Genomic DNA, 13,513 nt, shown 5'->3' with positions numbered 1-13,513 from the left:
ATTTAGCTATTTATTTTCAACTGACAAAAATAGTTGAAATGGATGTTACATCGCATAGTTGAGAGCATTGCGTGACATATTCATGATGCTGATTTCTTAAAAATACATACAACTTAATGTAGGTCACTGTCTCACTATTTACATAAGACGATGATATAACATTTGTTCATGTTATTATTCCAAATTTCAAAAGGTTAACGTACAAGATATAAATAAATAATAGCTTGTCTGATTCTCTGAAATCAATATCCACTTGATTAGTTATATGACGACTTAGTATATACTTACATAGTTATATATAATAAACAAATACTTTCAATTTGTTTAAAATTGTATGACTCGCATCTGAGCATTTTTAATCAATTTATTGGGGAAATGTTAGGTGCTGGGAAGATATCATGGCAGTATAATCAACATCTTTATCATTTATTAATCAATTCCTTTTAGACTTAATTTCTTATAAAAATGATTAGATTTAATAGTTAAACTACACTACAATGGATAACTTGCGTTTTGATTAAACAAATGCTTATTATCCGTATAGTTTTCGCCACTTTAATTTTACTTATCGAATTAAAAAGAACATTCGGAGATGAAACCGAAAATACACTTCTCATTATCAATCATCAAAAATATTTTTTTTGATCAGTACAATAAAAGGAGAAGATCAAACAAAAATATCCTTGGCTATAGATCAAGAAGGACAACCATCAGCTACTCTGTAACTCCAGGTAACCACAGAGACACATCTTCATCGCCTGTTAACGATGCAACAAGCTCCGACACATCACGAGACTGAGAGGTTCCAGATCGGAGAGCCTCAATGACTCGCTCAAACACGAAGACGTTACATGGGATATGAAGAACACCTTTCTGAGCGTAACCGTACTCCTGAGCAGATCGGTTAAGCAAACCGACGAACACAGGGTGGTTAAGCAGCTCCGCACTCACCAAGAACCGCTCCATCTTCTCGCCGACGTCGACCGGCACAAGTCCTGAAGGGATGCTCGATGGGACGGATGCTCGTTTAACCAAGAACGATGTCGGGTGATGAACATGGCGGCGGAGAATCTGGTTGCAGGGAAAAGAGTGGCAGGAAGAGGAGGAATCGGCGACTTGTGAGTAGCGGCGAAGCAGAGACTTCATGTTTGGTTTCAGACAGTGGATAGAGAGAAACGGACAATTATGCGAATGTAGGTTTAATGTATTATAAGAGAGTAGTGGCACACGCAGAGGCAGAGACGGTATATGATTGGTGGTCACAATTCATTTTTATTAAAAGAATTTGGATGTATATTAAGTATTATTTTGATTTGGGATGAGTTCAAAAGGTATTAAATCTATGCAATATGTCTACGTATTCAAGAAAAAAGTCATGGTCAATTTCACTTTTAAATGGACTTCCTAATTAAGCTACAAAAAAAGAATTACCTAATTTTTATTAATGCACACAATAAGAGTTTGATCGGTAACAACGACTACGGCTCAGTCTTAATAGTAACAAAAACATATAAATATACATATGCATATATAGAATTTTTTGTTAATGTTAACTGCGGTGCGGTTTGTAAGTTGTACATTCGAAGCTTAAGTATTTTTCTAAGTTTGAATAAATTTCTTAAACTAATAACCAATCGCATTTATTAAAAAACATTCAAGCATTTCCTAATTAGCATTGGTCAAAATGATTCAAATATTTATATATCTATATATATTAAATCTTTCATTGGTATGTTAACTTTTTTTTTTCTAACCGAAAAACCAAAATAGTCTATTTGAAATAAAAAAATGACGTTCTTAATTCTCTAAATAAAAAATAGCAAAAAAAATAAGAATAGTTGTATATACTATATAGTAGATAATATTTTCCATTTGAAAACTATGAATTACCAAAATAAAAGTGATGTCGAACTTAATTCCCTAAATTTTAATGATGCTAAGTAAAGAAATAAACATATGTATTAGGTAACACTATGTGTATATATCGAATATGTTTTTTGTCATAAATACATTGGTCTATTTATCCATTACGTCGGACTTTACCACTCTAAATCCTTTATATAAATGTTTGACTCCACTATTACGAACCTCTTTATGAAGATCTACATCTAACAGTTTTACTTGGTCATTAAGATTTTTTGTAAAAAAATTTCCATTATAATCTGCATAATTATATTTTGGAGGTGGGGGAGGGGGAGGGATTTAATACTTAATCTCCTAACATGAAAACATTAATGCCACTTAGTAAAATCATTGTGACTACGGGTTCCTCAGGCAATCTTCGATCAGTGGGACATGTTGACTTCGGATCCTATGGAGGATGGTTCTCAGGCTTGTGCTATTGTAGCAGATATCAGGAAGCGTAAAGGCTTGAAGCTACAAGTCACTCCTCTCTCCGACTTCGAAGACAAGCTATAAAAGGGAGCGAAAATTTGAACTTTCTTTTATGGGCTTGGCCCATTGGGCCTTTTTATAGATAACTCATCAGGCCTAATCTATGGAAAAATTACAGTTTTCTCTTCTCTTATAGGCCCGAGTTTGTTTTTATTTTCCTTTTGGTGAGTGTAATCTTTTTTTCCAGACAAGTTGTAACTCAAGTGTTGTGTTGTTCTGTAATTGGTCGCGATTGTGCACATTGGGGGTTCGATAAAGTGTCTAAACCATTACTGTACAGAAGATGTTTGGTTTTTTTCGGTATGATTCAGTTTCTGAGCAAGAGTATATATGGAGGAGTGAAAATCTAAACTAATGGGCCGACTTATCGATAGCTCTTCGGGCCCAATTTATGGTGTATTACATCTTTTATTGGCTCGGTCCATTGGGCTGAGTTATACATAACACGACGGGCCCCGAGTTTTGTATTTATTATTCTATTCGTTTTGGCGTGTGTAATAGCTTTTCAGACAAATTGCAAAAGTGTCGTGCTGTTCTGTGTTTGGGAGTATGCACACAACATGTTCGATATAATGCCAAAACCATTACAGTACAGAAGATGTTTGGTTTCTTCCTGTCTGAACCACTTTCTGAAGAAGAGTGTGTTTAGAGAAAGTGAAAACTTGACGCTGTTTCCTGTACAGGTGAGACACAAGTCGGGTGGAGGATTTAGACCGAAGAAGAAAGTATACCACAGAGTTCACGAGCTTGACAAAGCCATAGACCTGAAGAAGAAACCATCTCTCATACTCCAACTCAAATCCATGATCCAATCCCAGAAACACGGAACCATTCTCCTAAGGGATCTCGAGAAGCACGTTGGGTTTGTTCACAAATGGAACTTAATGGCTGCCATCGAGAAGTACCCTTCCATATTCCACGTTGGAGGTGGAAACAGAGAGCCTCCTTGTGTAATGCTAACCGAGAAAGCTCAGAAGATTGCAGATGAGGAAAGCGAAGCTATAGAGTCAATGGAGCCTATTCTTGTCAACAATCTCAGGAAGCTGCTGATGATGTCTGTTGATTGTAGAGTGCCTCTGGAGAAAGTTGAGTTTATTCAATCCGCAATGGGTTTGCCTCATGACTTTAAGAGTAGCTTGATCCCCAAGTATCCTGATTTTTTCTCTGTAAAGGTTGTTAATGGTAAAGTTCATCTCGTGTTAGAGAACTGGGACTCTTCACTAGCAATCACCGCACGTGAAGAGAGGCTATCACGTGTTCTCGAGCCACCAAGTGAGAACAGAAACAAGGTTAGGATCACAAAGGATGGTAACTTCTTGGGCCCAAACGCGTTCAAAGTTTCGTTTCCTCCTGGCTTTAGGCCTAACGCGAGCTATCTAGAGGAGTTTCAGAAGTGGCAGAAGATGGAGTTTCCATCACCTTACCTAAACGCGAGAAGGTTTGATTCTGCAGATCCTAAAGCTAGGAAACGAGTTGTGGCCGTGCTTCACGAGCTGCTCAGTTTAACTATGGAGAAGAGAGTGACTTGCTCTCAGCTGGACGCGTTTCACTCTGAGTATTTGCTTCCGTCAAGACTAATACTTTGCTTGATAAAGCATCAAGGGATCTTCTACATTACTAACAAAGGTGCAAGGGGTACAGTGTTTCTCAAAGAAGGTTATGGTGGTTCAGGTTTGATCGAGAAGTGTCCTTTGTTATTGTTCCAAGAGAGATTTGTTTCACTCTGTGGTCGGAGAGAAGTGAGCGTGTGTAATGATCAATTGCAGTCTTCAAATGTTATCTCCTGATGTTACCTTTAACCAGAGACATCACATTTAGTCTAAAGGGAGCTAGAAACATTTTTTACTGGTCATAATATATAAATCTATACTATCAAAACTTGATAATATATGATACTTTAACAAAAAAAAAAATTCTGATAAAATTGATGGGACTTATGAAAACATAAACATAAATTAGTGGGGTCGAATGCCAAAATATGACAAAAGATTAAAATAATATTAGAAAAATATACACTAAAAAAATTCACCAAATTTTTACGGGTATGTGACCTCACAAGTCCTTCTTTGCCTCAGCTCCTGGTTTGATGTATTATTTACCGTCCATTGTCTTCTCTTTTTTGTTCAAACCCCTTGAATCTATGGAAAAATGCATCTAGTAATCCTAAAGAGAAGTGAAATCCACGTATGAACCGTCTTTCCGGATATTCAAACGGGCCATAAACAATGGGTCCATATCCGCCGCGTGGTAACATAGTGTAGTGTAGTGGGGTGTTTTCTAACCCATGTTGCTTATCAACCTAAAGCTCGAATGCCACTTGGTCATTATCGCATGGTTGAGTACTACTACTTGTGTAAGATATTATTGACTTTTGTCCAAGAAACAGAACCGTAAATACTATCTGTTTGATTGAGAATGCTATCTTGATGAACGCTAGAACGTGTCATAGCGCGGTACCAAGGGATATGTGACTATGTACTGTGAATGTGATTATGAACAATCTTGTCCATGTGGAGGTTGTTGTGAATTATAACTACACTTGTTTTTTACTCAGTGTACGCGACTCTCTTGAGAAAACGATAAGGAGAATCTTCTATGTGTTTACACACAACACACACGAAGGAACATTTCTTTTGAATGCAAGAGAGAGGGGGTCCAGAAACTCATGTGGCTTTGTGAAGGCATCATGTGAAAAAGAGCCAAAGGGAAGGACAATTAAATCGCACTCCACACTCCCCATTTGAGAGACCTGAGAACAAAAGGTCAGTGTTTTCATTATTAGACCACAGAGTGCATTATAATACACGAACCAAAGACCTGTCTCGTTCATTTTTGCTGGCCCTGTTTTGTTTTTGTTGAGATAAACAAACAAAACTCTCTTTCTCATTGTGTTGGATGGTAACAGGCTGCTGATGATAAATCAATTTTTACTTTACGGATAAAGACTAAATAAACACTTGGTTTCTCGTGATAAACTGCGTAGTTAGTTGTCAGTTTATGTCCTTTAGTTAGGTTCCGTGTCTTGTTTGAACATGCTAACTAACCTATATATAGTTGAAACATATCAATTTGAAATCCACACCTATTGGCACAAAAGAACATCCAAAGTCAGATTCTTCTTCTTTTTTTTTCTCTTGAAAACTTTAGCAAGTTAATGGATTCATGTCCTTGTCATTTGGCATCTTCATCTAAATGAAGGGTACACAATTCAAAGCATAAAGACAAAATCTTGAGGTTGATTGAAGCATCACGTAAACACACATCTTTTAATTTAATACAATTTTTTTTTCATTCTCTTTTCTACATTTTCCCTGATAAAGCCAAATCACAGACCAAACTTAAGGATCATCCATTAACATCTCAACGTATCAACCACGAATTGGAACAGATACGCTGATGTTGCATTTGATTATACAGAAAACTACTGACAAAGACTTATAACCACATTTTAGATATTTGAATTTTTCTTCTTCTAAAAATACTTCAGCAGGTTCTCTATTGATTGTTCTTGGAAAACTTGTCTGGTACACAGACAAAGACGTGGTGTTTCTTTAAAACCAAAGGGGGAGAGCCCTGCCCCAGTTAGATACTTTTTAAGATGATGATGATGATGCATTATAAACAACTTGACACATAAAAGATCAAACTTTAAGGGGTATCATATTCATGAATGGAAGGTTTTGATATCTTGGGGACAAAAACTCCTATGGTCCATTATTTTGTACAGTGGTGAGTGGTCCTACTACAGTCCCAACCATTTTTTTCTGTGAATTATGTGTACTGTTTTGGACAGAAGAACACATCATGCAATCACCCAATATTATTTTCCTTCATTGTTTGGTCCAATCTCTCTCTCATTTTTTCTTTTGAAAAATCGTTTTCAGCATTTTTTCAAATCCCCAAATCTAATTCAGTGATCAATTAAAAGCCAAGTACATATTCCAGAAGTATTTGCATTTCTTCTTCTGTATTAGATACTAGTACATATTCTAGATCTTAAACTTTAATGCATCTAATTCTTGTATTGGTCTAGTTATAGTGTTATACCAACTAATTCCATGATTATGTTAATAAGTGTTGCTTTGTGGTCATTACTCGGTGCTGATTAAATGAATAAAGATGATGACATCTTGAGCCTGAAGCTCCTCATGCATGTTTGTTTTTTTTACTGTTAGACCTTTGCTATTTTCAAAATGTGGATCATAGACATTGTACCAAACTTTTGATTCTCCATTTTCTCTTTTCTTTTGTTTCCTTTTTATTGTTTCTTGATACCCACATCAGCACTTTAGTTATCTTTTTCCGAACAAAAGATCTTTTTATTCCATTGACATAGTCCAATCTGATTTCCATGATATCTATCCACATGAAAAAGAAGAGGACTTTCATATATACATTAACATAAAAGTAGCATATGTGTACATATACTTTATATAAACCTATTACATCTTGGATATGATACCTGCCCACTAACCCCAACCAAACTACATAAATGATTTGGGTAGTTGGCTTTCTTTCTCTTCTTTTAAAAATTTAATTTCTCTTCTTTTCTTAGACTTTGGGATATGTATGGGCACCTAATATAGACAATAAACAACTGTTACAAACACTTTCCTAGACACTTTTCCCTGTTCAAGAGAGAAAAAAGAGTATCCATGAATAGTAGTTAATAGTTGTGGGGATATCAGAGTGTGCGAGAGAGATAGACTGCAATGATTTTGCTATATTCTATAGGTATTCAGATGGGTCTATAACTCATAATACCACTCTTTCATATCTTTCTTATTGCATCATCAAAATCAAGTTCCAAGTTATGTTGTGATTTATAATAACATTATAGAATCTGACATCATTTCTGCACAAAAAAAAACAATAAGAGGAACATTTGTGCAGGTCTATTGTGATCATAATCATATATATTTGTTGTGATATTTAAATATATGTAAAAAGAATACAAAAAGGGAAACACTTTGAGGTCTAAATCTAATTCACATGAGCTTTGCAGTGTTTGTGGTTCAGTGGGATATGACTGATTGTTAACACTATATTTTTCTTTTATAATTCTTTCTACATTATTCATCTTTTGAAATTGGATGGTACTAATGATGAGAAATAAACAAATGTCTTGTGTGGCTTTTTCTGCAGTGCTTTCAGAATACTTCACACCAAATCCACCCAATATAAAGAGCCAAAAAAGAAAGAAAGAAAAAAATTTAATTTTTCATTTTTTGGCATTTGGTAAATTGGTAAGTCATTGATATTCGCAAGTAAAATAAGAAGAAAAATGCTCCTAGGGTTTATAACTTTATATGGTATTATTATTTAAGATTGATGTCTTTGTGTTTGCCTTTACCAAATCCTATCTCTTCTTCAAGTTTAATACTCATTCCCTTCCCGAAAATAAGATTTTCTAGAGTTTTCACGTTTATTAAGATTTTCTAGAGTTTTCATGTTTATTAAGAATACAATAAATATTTACAGTTTAATTTAAACTTTATTTTTCAATATATTTTACAATAACTATCCACCAATAAAATTTAATCAATTCAAATATTCACAGTTAATGTTTATCAAAAGTATACAAAAATACTTTAAAAATATAGAAAATCTATTTATTTGGAACAAAAATAAATTTTAGAAAATCTTACTTTTGGGAACAGAGAGAGAATATCGTTTGCCAATGTAAAATTTTCAAAGAAAAATCATGTGATAGATAATCTAAGTGATCTATTATCGATGGAGGTCAACAATTGGACCTTAATGTACAAAAGACCAACCTCTGAAAATGAAGAGTCATTTGACAAAAAGATTGGTTTGTGGGTACTCCTCACTTTGAAATTTTGAATTTATCTATTCTACCCATAGTGGGATTGTGATTCTGATTCACATCATTGACAACAAGAAGAGTGTGTTAAAAGGCTAAAAGAGGTGAAAAATGTTTTTGTTCCCATTAGGACTCATTTATTCATAGTTATGCAGTCAGATCACATTGATGGCCTAGGGGTGAAAACTGATAAGTGGGGGCCAATCCCCAACAATAAGCATACAATTGCTAATTTAACTTTATTAATTTTTTATTTTCTTAGGACAAATAACAAAAAAAAGGTAAAAGCTACTATAATCAATAGGGTAGTGAGTGAGGTTGGACCATTTCATGAGTGCCCCCTTTCACAAGGTAATCTATAAAGTTTTTAGTGTTCCCCATCATGACCCCTCTTAGCATCTATTTCTCAACTTTAATTATTCCAAAGACATTTTGATGTAATCTATAATCTTATATATAATAAGATCATGTATGTACTCCACTATGATACGCATATGTACGGGGAATAAACCGTTTAGTTTAGTGGATGTTGCACTTCTAAAGATGATTTTTGATTTAATCATGTATCTAACTAGCTATATATTAGTTATTGGCATTATTGAACTCGCATGATGTTGTATGTTTCCACCGTTTTATTATAAATATTCATATATATAGACTAGTTAACTCGAAATTGGTTTTTTCAACTCCTATGCTGACTTTTGTTACATACCATGGATAAAGTTGAATTGCCATTTGAACTGAATTGTTTCCTTAAAATTTGCGAAGTAAATGTTTAAAAGTTGCTTTACAGGAAATCAAACACAGGATAAAAACGTCAATGAGCTATGATTTCACAGCATAAAATGATCATTGCAACTTCTTTATTCATCATTCAACCATATGTTATTTCTTTCTTATGCCATATGAAACCTAATCGGTGAAAGTTTTATGGGATGAGAGGTTAATTATATAGAAATCAAATAGTATTGTTTTGATAAACAGTTTTCACAGCTCCAACCCTCCAAACAGTTATATCAAAATCGTAGCTTCCAGAGTAATAATTAAACAAAATTACTTTAAGAAAAAATAGAGAAACCCCACTAAAACCGAAAATTTGGATAAATAAATGGGTGTTAATAAAAAATAATATCTAAAATATAAGTGGACAAGTTGAATGACACAAACCCTAACACCTCAACATTTGCATATCCCATCACTTTACACCAAGTCTTCCCACTTTTGCTTCGTTTGTTTCGCTTATATACATACATTATTTAAATAAAAGCATAACCGTAGGGAAATGGTCCTTAGATTCATCAAAAGTTTCCAAATAATAAAGTAATTTATATAAACATCAATCGGTCAAGCGTCACTCTCTTTATTTTTGTTCTTGACTCATTTGTTGCTTAGTGTGTACGTGACGTTTGGTTCCTTACCTTCACAAACTCTTATCTCCATTTTCAGTATTACAATAATGGGTGAGAAAACTCATAAAATCACGGGTTGTCCGTATATATAGTTTACAACTCGGTGGAGCAGTCACTTGTATAACAATACCATACAAAACAAACTGTTACGTGATAATGTGGGAATCTATGCAGAGATGTATATCGTTCTTCGATGTTTAACTAGATTTCTATTTTGAAGCATGCAACAAATACAAACACACTAGCTCACATGTTAATGTGTAAGTGCAAAAAAAAATGTTACAATATTGATAGTGGAAGATTTAACCAACTCTATACTAACTTTCGGCCGTAGAAAATTAGCATATTAGTTCTGTCTAAATTAACGTGCATTCTCTTTTTTTTTTTAATAATGTGAAAGACTTGTTAAAAAGGAGAAATAATATTGAACGTTTCAAAATGATCATGGTTTAGAATAATGCACCTCCATTGGATGATCCGCATGTGAAGGCACAAACAAAGATGTCTACATCTAAATCTAATTAATATTCAAATATGCAAACCACTACTTACAATCGTATGATTAACATCAGTTAAACCAATATTTTAGGTTTTGATTTTCTCTAGGCACAAAAAAATAAAATTAAACAGGAAAAAAAGAGATAAATTTTGCTTTCAGACTTTTTATTCGTGCAACGACTATATCCTCTTTATTAATGTTGGCATGATCTCTTCACATCGCTTTCTCGTCTCCTCCTCCCTTTTATTTACTTTTTTAATATCTAAATCATTTTTAATACAATACAATAATAATATCTATTAATATTTTGGATACTATTCAGCAGATTAACCATGTATAAAGCAACCTTCAAATCTTACTTATACAACTTGATTTTGCCCTTAGCACTGGATTGAATTAAACTATTTAATTATTGTCATTGCACTTTTTTTTTTCTTCTGTCAACGACGATCCTATTACTAAACTTATTTTCTAACTGTCTTATATGTTGTGAAATGTTTTCTGTATAGTGGTTGATCAATAGTTTTACGTTTAATTGCTTATATATATATACGCTAGCTTTCAGTTTTTATATTTAAATGTATAATTTATTAGTAAGATATGATTAGTTCGTCATAAATATGTTAGACCAAATGTTTTTCGATACTGACATGCAAAAGGATATTATATTATACACCTATATGTGTGATTTCATACTATATAATAGTTTAACCACCATTGCTTTTCTGTCTGAGACTAGAATCATAAGTTTATTTAATTCATCTCTATAAATCGTATAAATATATACTAATCTCGGATTCCCGTATTTAATTAATTTAAGTAAACACAAATCAAGTTGCTAGAAAACAAATGGAGTATCGAAAAAAATAAACAATTAAGAGAGAGAAAGTGTCAGGAGTAGTACGCAGGACGAACAACAGCGACATTTGCGCGCGTCCGACGTGTCAGCTTTTTACCTCCTCCACTGCTCTTTCCTCTTCTTCCTCCCTCACGTTTCTCTGCCGGCGCGTGTCTTCTAAACCCTACAGTGTACTGTTATAGCCGGTCCCACACCAGCACCAATTATCTATTTTGTCACTTTAATTTTATTTCCTGCAGTTCTGGGATTATTGTTTTTTTTTTTCAATAATAATAATTATCTTATACGCATCTACATTATGAAAGTATAAAACAATTAACAAAAATCAGTTAGATAATCTTTCTGTTTCTTCAATATAAGTTACAATATCGTTTATGTTATAAAATTTTTATTTTTTGGCTCTTTGATTTCCACATTTTTATTACTTTGATTTAAGAAATGTTTTGGATTTTACTATGAAAATCTATATTGAATTAAACAATGAGGATTTCTCTTTCTTTATGGCAAAGGTTTCTTCTCATGAATTCTTATCTAAAAAATATTTTCTAGTAGTTTCCTTACAATTAATTGTTTCAAGAGAAAAAAAAATAAAAACTTCCATTAACAAAAAAAAAAAAGAGAGAAGATAGTTTCCATAAACGGGGGGTCAAGGTGACATGTTAACATGAACGCTAGCGTTTTTGGGAGACCTACAGATGGGACACGTGTGCACACTGGACCCACAGACTCCACACAAGCACAAGTGTCTGCACGGTAAGACCAACACACACGATTCCTCCTCCCCACAGCTTCTGCACATCCTACCTTTCGCCACTACCGTGCGCCTAACCGTTTCTTCACCCGAACTACTCCCGCAACACGACTGCGCATCATCGTCACAATCAGCGTTCACGTTAGCTAATCCTGCGCCGGCTAGATCATTAACCTGCGCCAGTACCTCCTCGAGGTTGGCGCGGAGGTTGTTAGCGGTCGCTTCGTTGCTCTGCGCGAGATCCCGCCAGATTTGGTTCTCGATGGATAGCGACTTCACGCGCTCCTCGAGCGCGTGGTTTATTTTCCCGATTCTCTCTCGCTCTTCCTCCTTGACTCGAAGCCGTTTCGCGAGCCCGTGCTCTATCGCCTCAACGATCGTCCTCGCTTGCCTCTTCCTCTTCTCTTGAATCTCGAACTTCACTCTCTCCATCTGATCATCACAACGGAAGAGAATCAATCAGTTTCTTAATCACTCTAGTGCGTTTGTTATTGACGCGGTTTAGACTTACGTGAAGGGAGACGAATCGATCGATATCGTGCTGCTGCTGATTGATGTGAGAGGAGAGATCAATGTCTTGGCCGAGGAACGAGTAAGGAGTAACGTACGATGGTGATACAGTGCTCTCATGAAGAAGATGATGGTGAGGATAGTAATCGGATCTCGAGTCGTCTCTGGAGCGTTTTCTCGTCTGGACATTAGCACCGTCCGCGTAGTAATTAGCGAAGGAATCGGCGGTGGAGGACGCGCCGTACATATGATGAAGAAGAGGAGGAGGAGGAGAATCGTCCGTGGCGGAGAAAGGTGAAACGACGCCGTAACCGTTTTGAGTAGTGTTGGTGCAGAAACCGCCATTAGTTGTTGGTTCCATGGTGGCGTTGTCGTTATTGTTATGCATCATTAACTCTCTGCACATTAAAAAATCATCAATGCCCAAAAAGAAACTCTAAAAATCAAAATACATCAGAGAGAGAGAGAGAGAGAGAGAGAGAGAGTTAGAGACGAACCTGTTGGAGAAGAGTTGAGGAGTAGAGAGAAGAAGATGGTGAGCATCGACGGCCATGGAAAGAGAGAGAGGATGATGATAATACGGAGGAGGAGATTTTTAAAGGGAGAGGAAACTAGAAATGCATGCGTTTCGTTTTTTTGGTTTGCTGTTTTGATGTGCGTGAAGAGAGAGAGCCTTTGCTTTTTTTTTTTTGTCTCTTATCTTTATTTTTTCTTTGAAAGAAGAGACCAAATCGAAACGAGCCTCAACATAATGGTTGTTTCCTATTTATACACATCGACGTGAACAGAGGAGATAGAGAGAGAGATAAAGTCAATTCTTTTTTGTTTAAAAAGAAAATAATCAATTTCGAATATTTAATATACTTTTTTTGGTAAACTTCGAATATTTAATTTGTTCAAAGGTAAATCTAATTTACATTGCTGAATTTAATTAACCTACCATTTTCTTAGGGTTTGAATCAAATAGTAATGTTGATTTGGCTTACCCATATCTTTTTGGTAACGTTTTCCCATAAACTTCTCATTTTAACACGTTTTCTGTAATTCAATTCAATATATTTTTTTTAACTTTTTCTGGCACGGTTTTGGTATTTAGTTACCTAATACTCTGTGGTTAGTTGAATTGAATTGATCATCTTGTTCAAAGTTGTTCTTACTCAACAATAAGATTTTGATTTGTTTAATTTAATTTTTTTTATTCCACTTATAGTGTGGTAATTTAAAAACATTGTCGGTTATAGTTTTTTTGCAAGTGGGTAACTTGTCG

The 13,513-nt window shown here is 34.8% G+C and overlaps 3 protein-coding genes across 3 annotated transcripts; 1 reads left to right on the top strand and 2 right to left on the bottom strand.

Annotated features, from left to right (window-relative positions):
• Positions 1 to 619: 619 nt before the first annotated feature.
• Positions 620 to 1,979, bottom strand: LOC125589195 (auxin-responsive protein SAUR40-like). Its single transcript, XM_048761606.1, has one exon. It carries the CDS (start codon positions 1,144 to 1,146, stop codon positions 715 to 717), a length of 432 nt encoding a protein of 143 aa, XP_048617563.1. The 5' UTR covers positions 1,147 to 1,979; the 3' UTR covers positions 620 to 714.
• A 591-nt stretch (positions 1,980 to 2,570) lies between these two features.
• LOC125589193 (protein WHAT'S THIS FACTOR 1 homolog, chloroplastic-like) lies at positions 2,571 to 11,602 on the top strand. The gene has a single exon (XM_048761604.1). The coding sequence runs from the start codon at positions 2,955 to 2,957 to the stop codon at positions 4,179 to 4,181; it is 1,227 nt and encodes a 408-aa protein (XP_048617561.1). The 5' UTR covers positions 2,571 to 2,954; the 3' UTR covers positions 4,182 to 11,602.
• LOC125589194 (probable BOI-related E3 ubiquitin-protein ligase 2) lies at positions 11,566 to 12,990 on the bottom strand. Its single transcript, XM_048761605.1, has 3 exons — positions 12,744 to 12,990; positions 12,248 to 12,644; positions 11,566 to 12,168 (listed from the first exon to the last, which is right to left on the bottom strand). Exons 1-3 carry the CDS (start codon positions 12,797 to 12,799, stop codon positions 11,632 to 11,634), a joined length of 990 nt encoding a protein of 329 aa, XP_048617562.1. The 5' UTR covers positions 12,800 to 12,990; the 3' UTR covers positions 11,566 to 11,631.
• Positions 12,991 to 13,513: the final 523 nt, after the last annotated feature.

The sequence above is a fragment of the Brassica napus genome, chromosome C6 (assembly GCF_020379485.1).
Source record: "Brassica napus cultivar Da-Ae chromosome C6, Da-Ae, whole genome shotgun sequence".
In the NCBI taxonomy this organism is placed as follows: domain Eukaryota; kingdom Viridiplantae; phylum Streptophyta; class Magnoliopsida; order Brassicales; family Brassicaceae; genus Brassica; species Brassica napus.
Note: the sequence above shows the minus strand (reverse complement) of the source record. Positions and strands in the feature narration are given on the sequence as shown.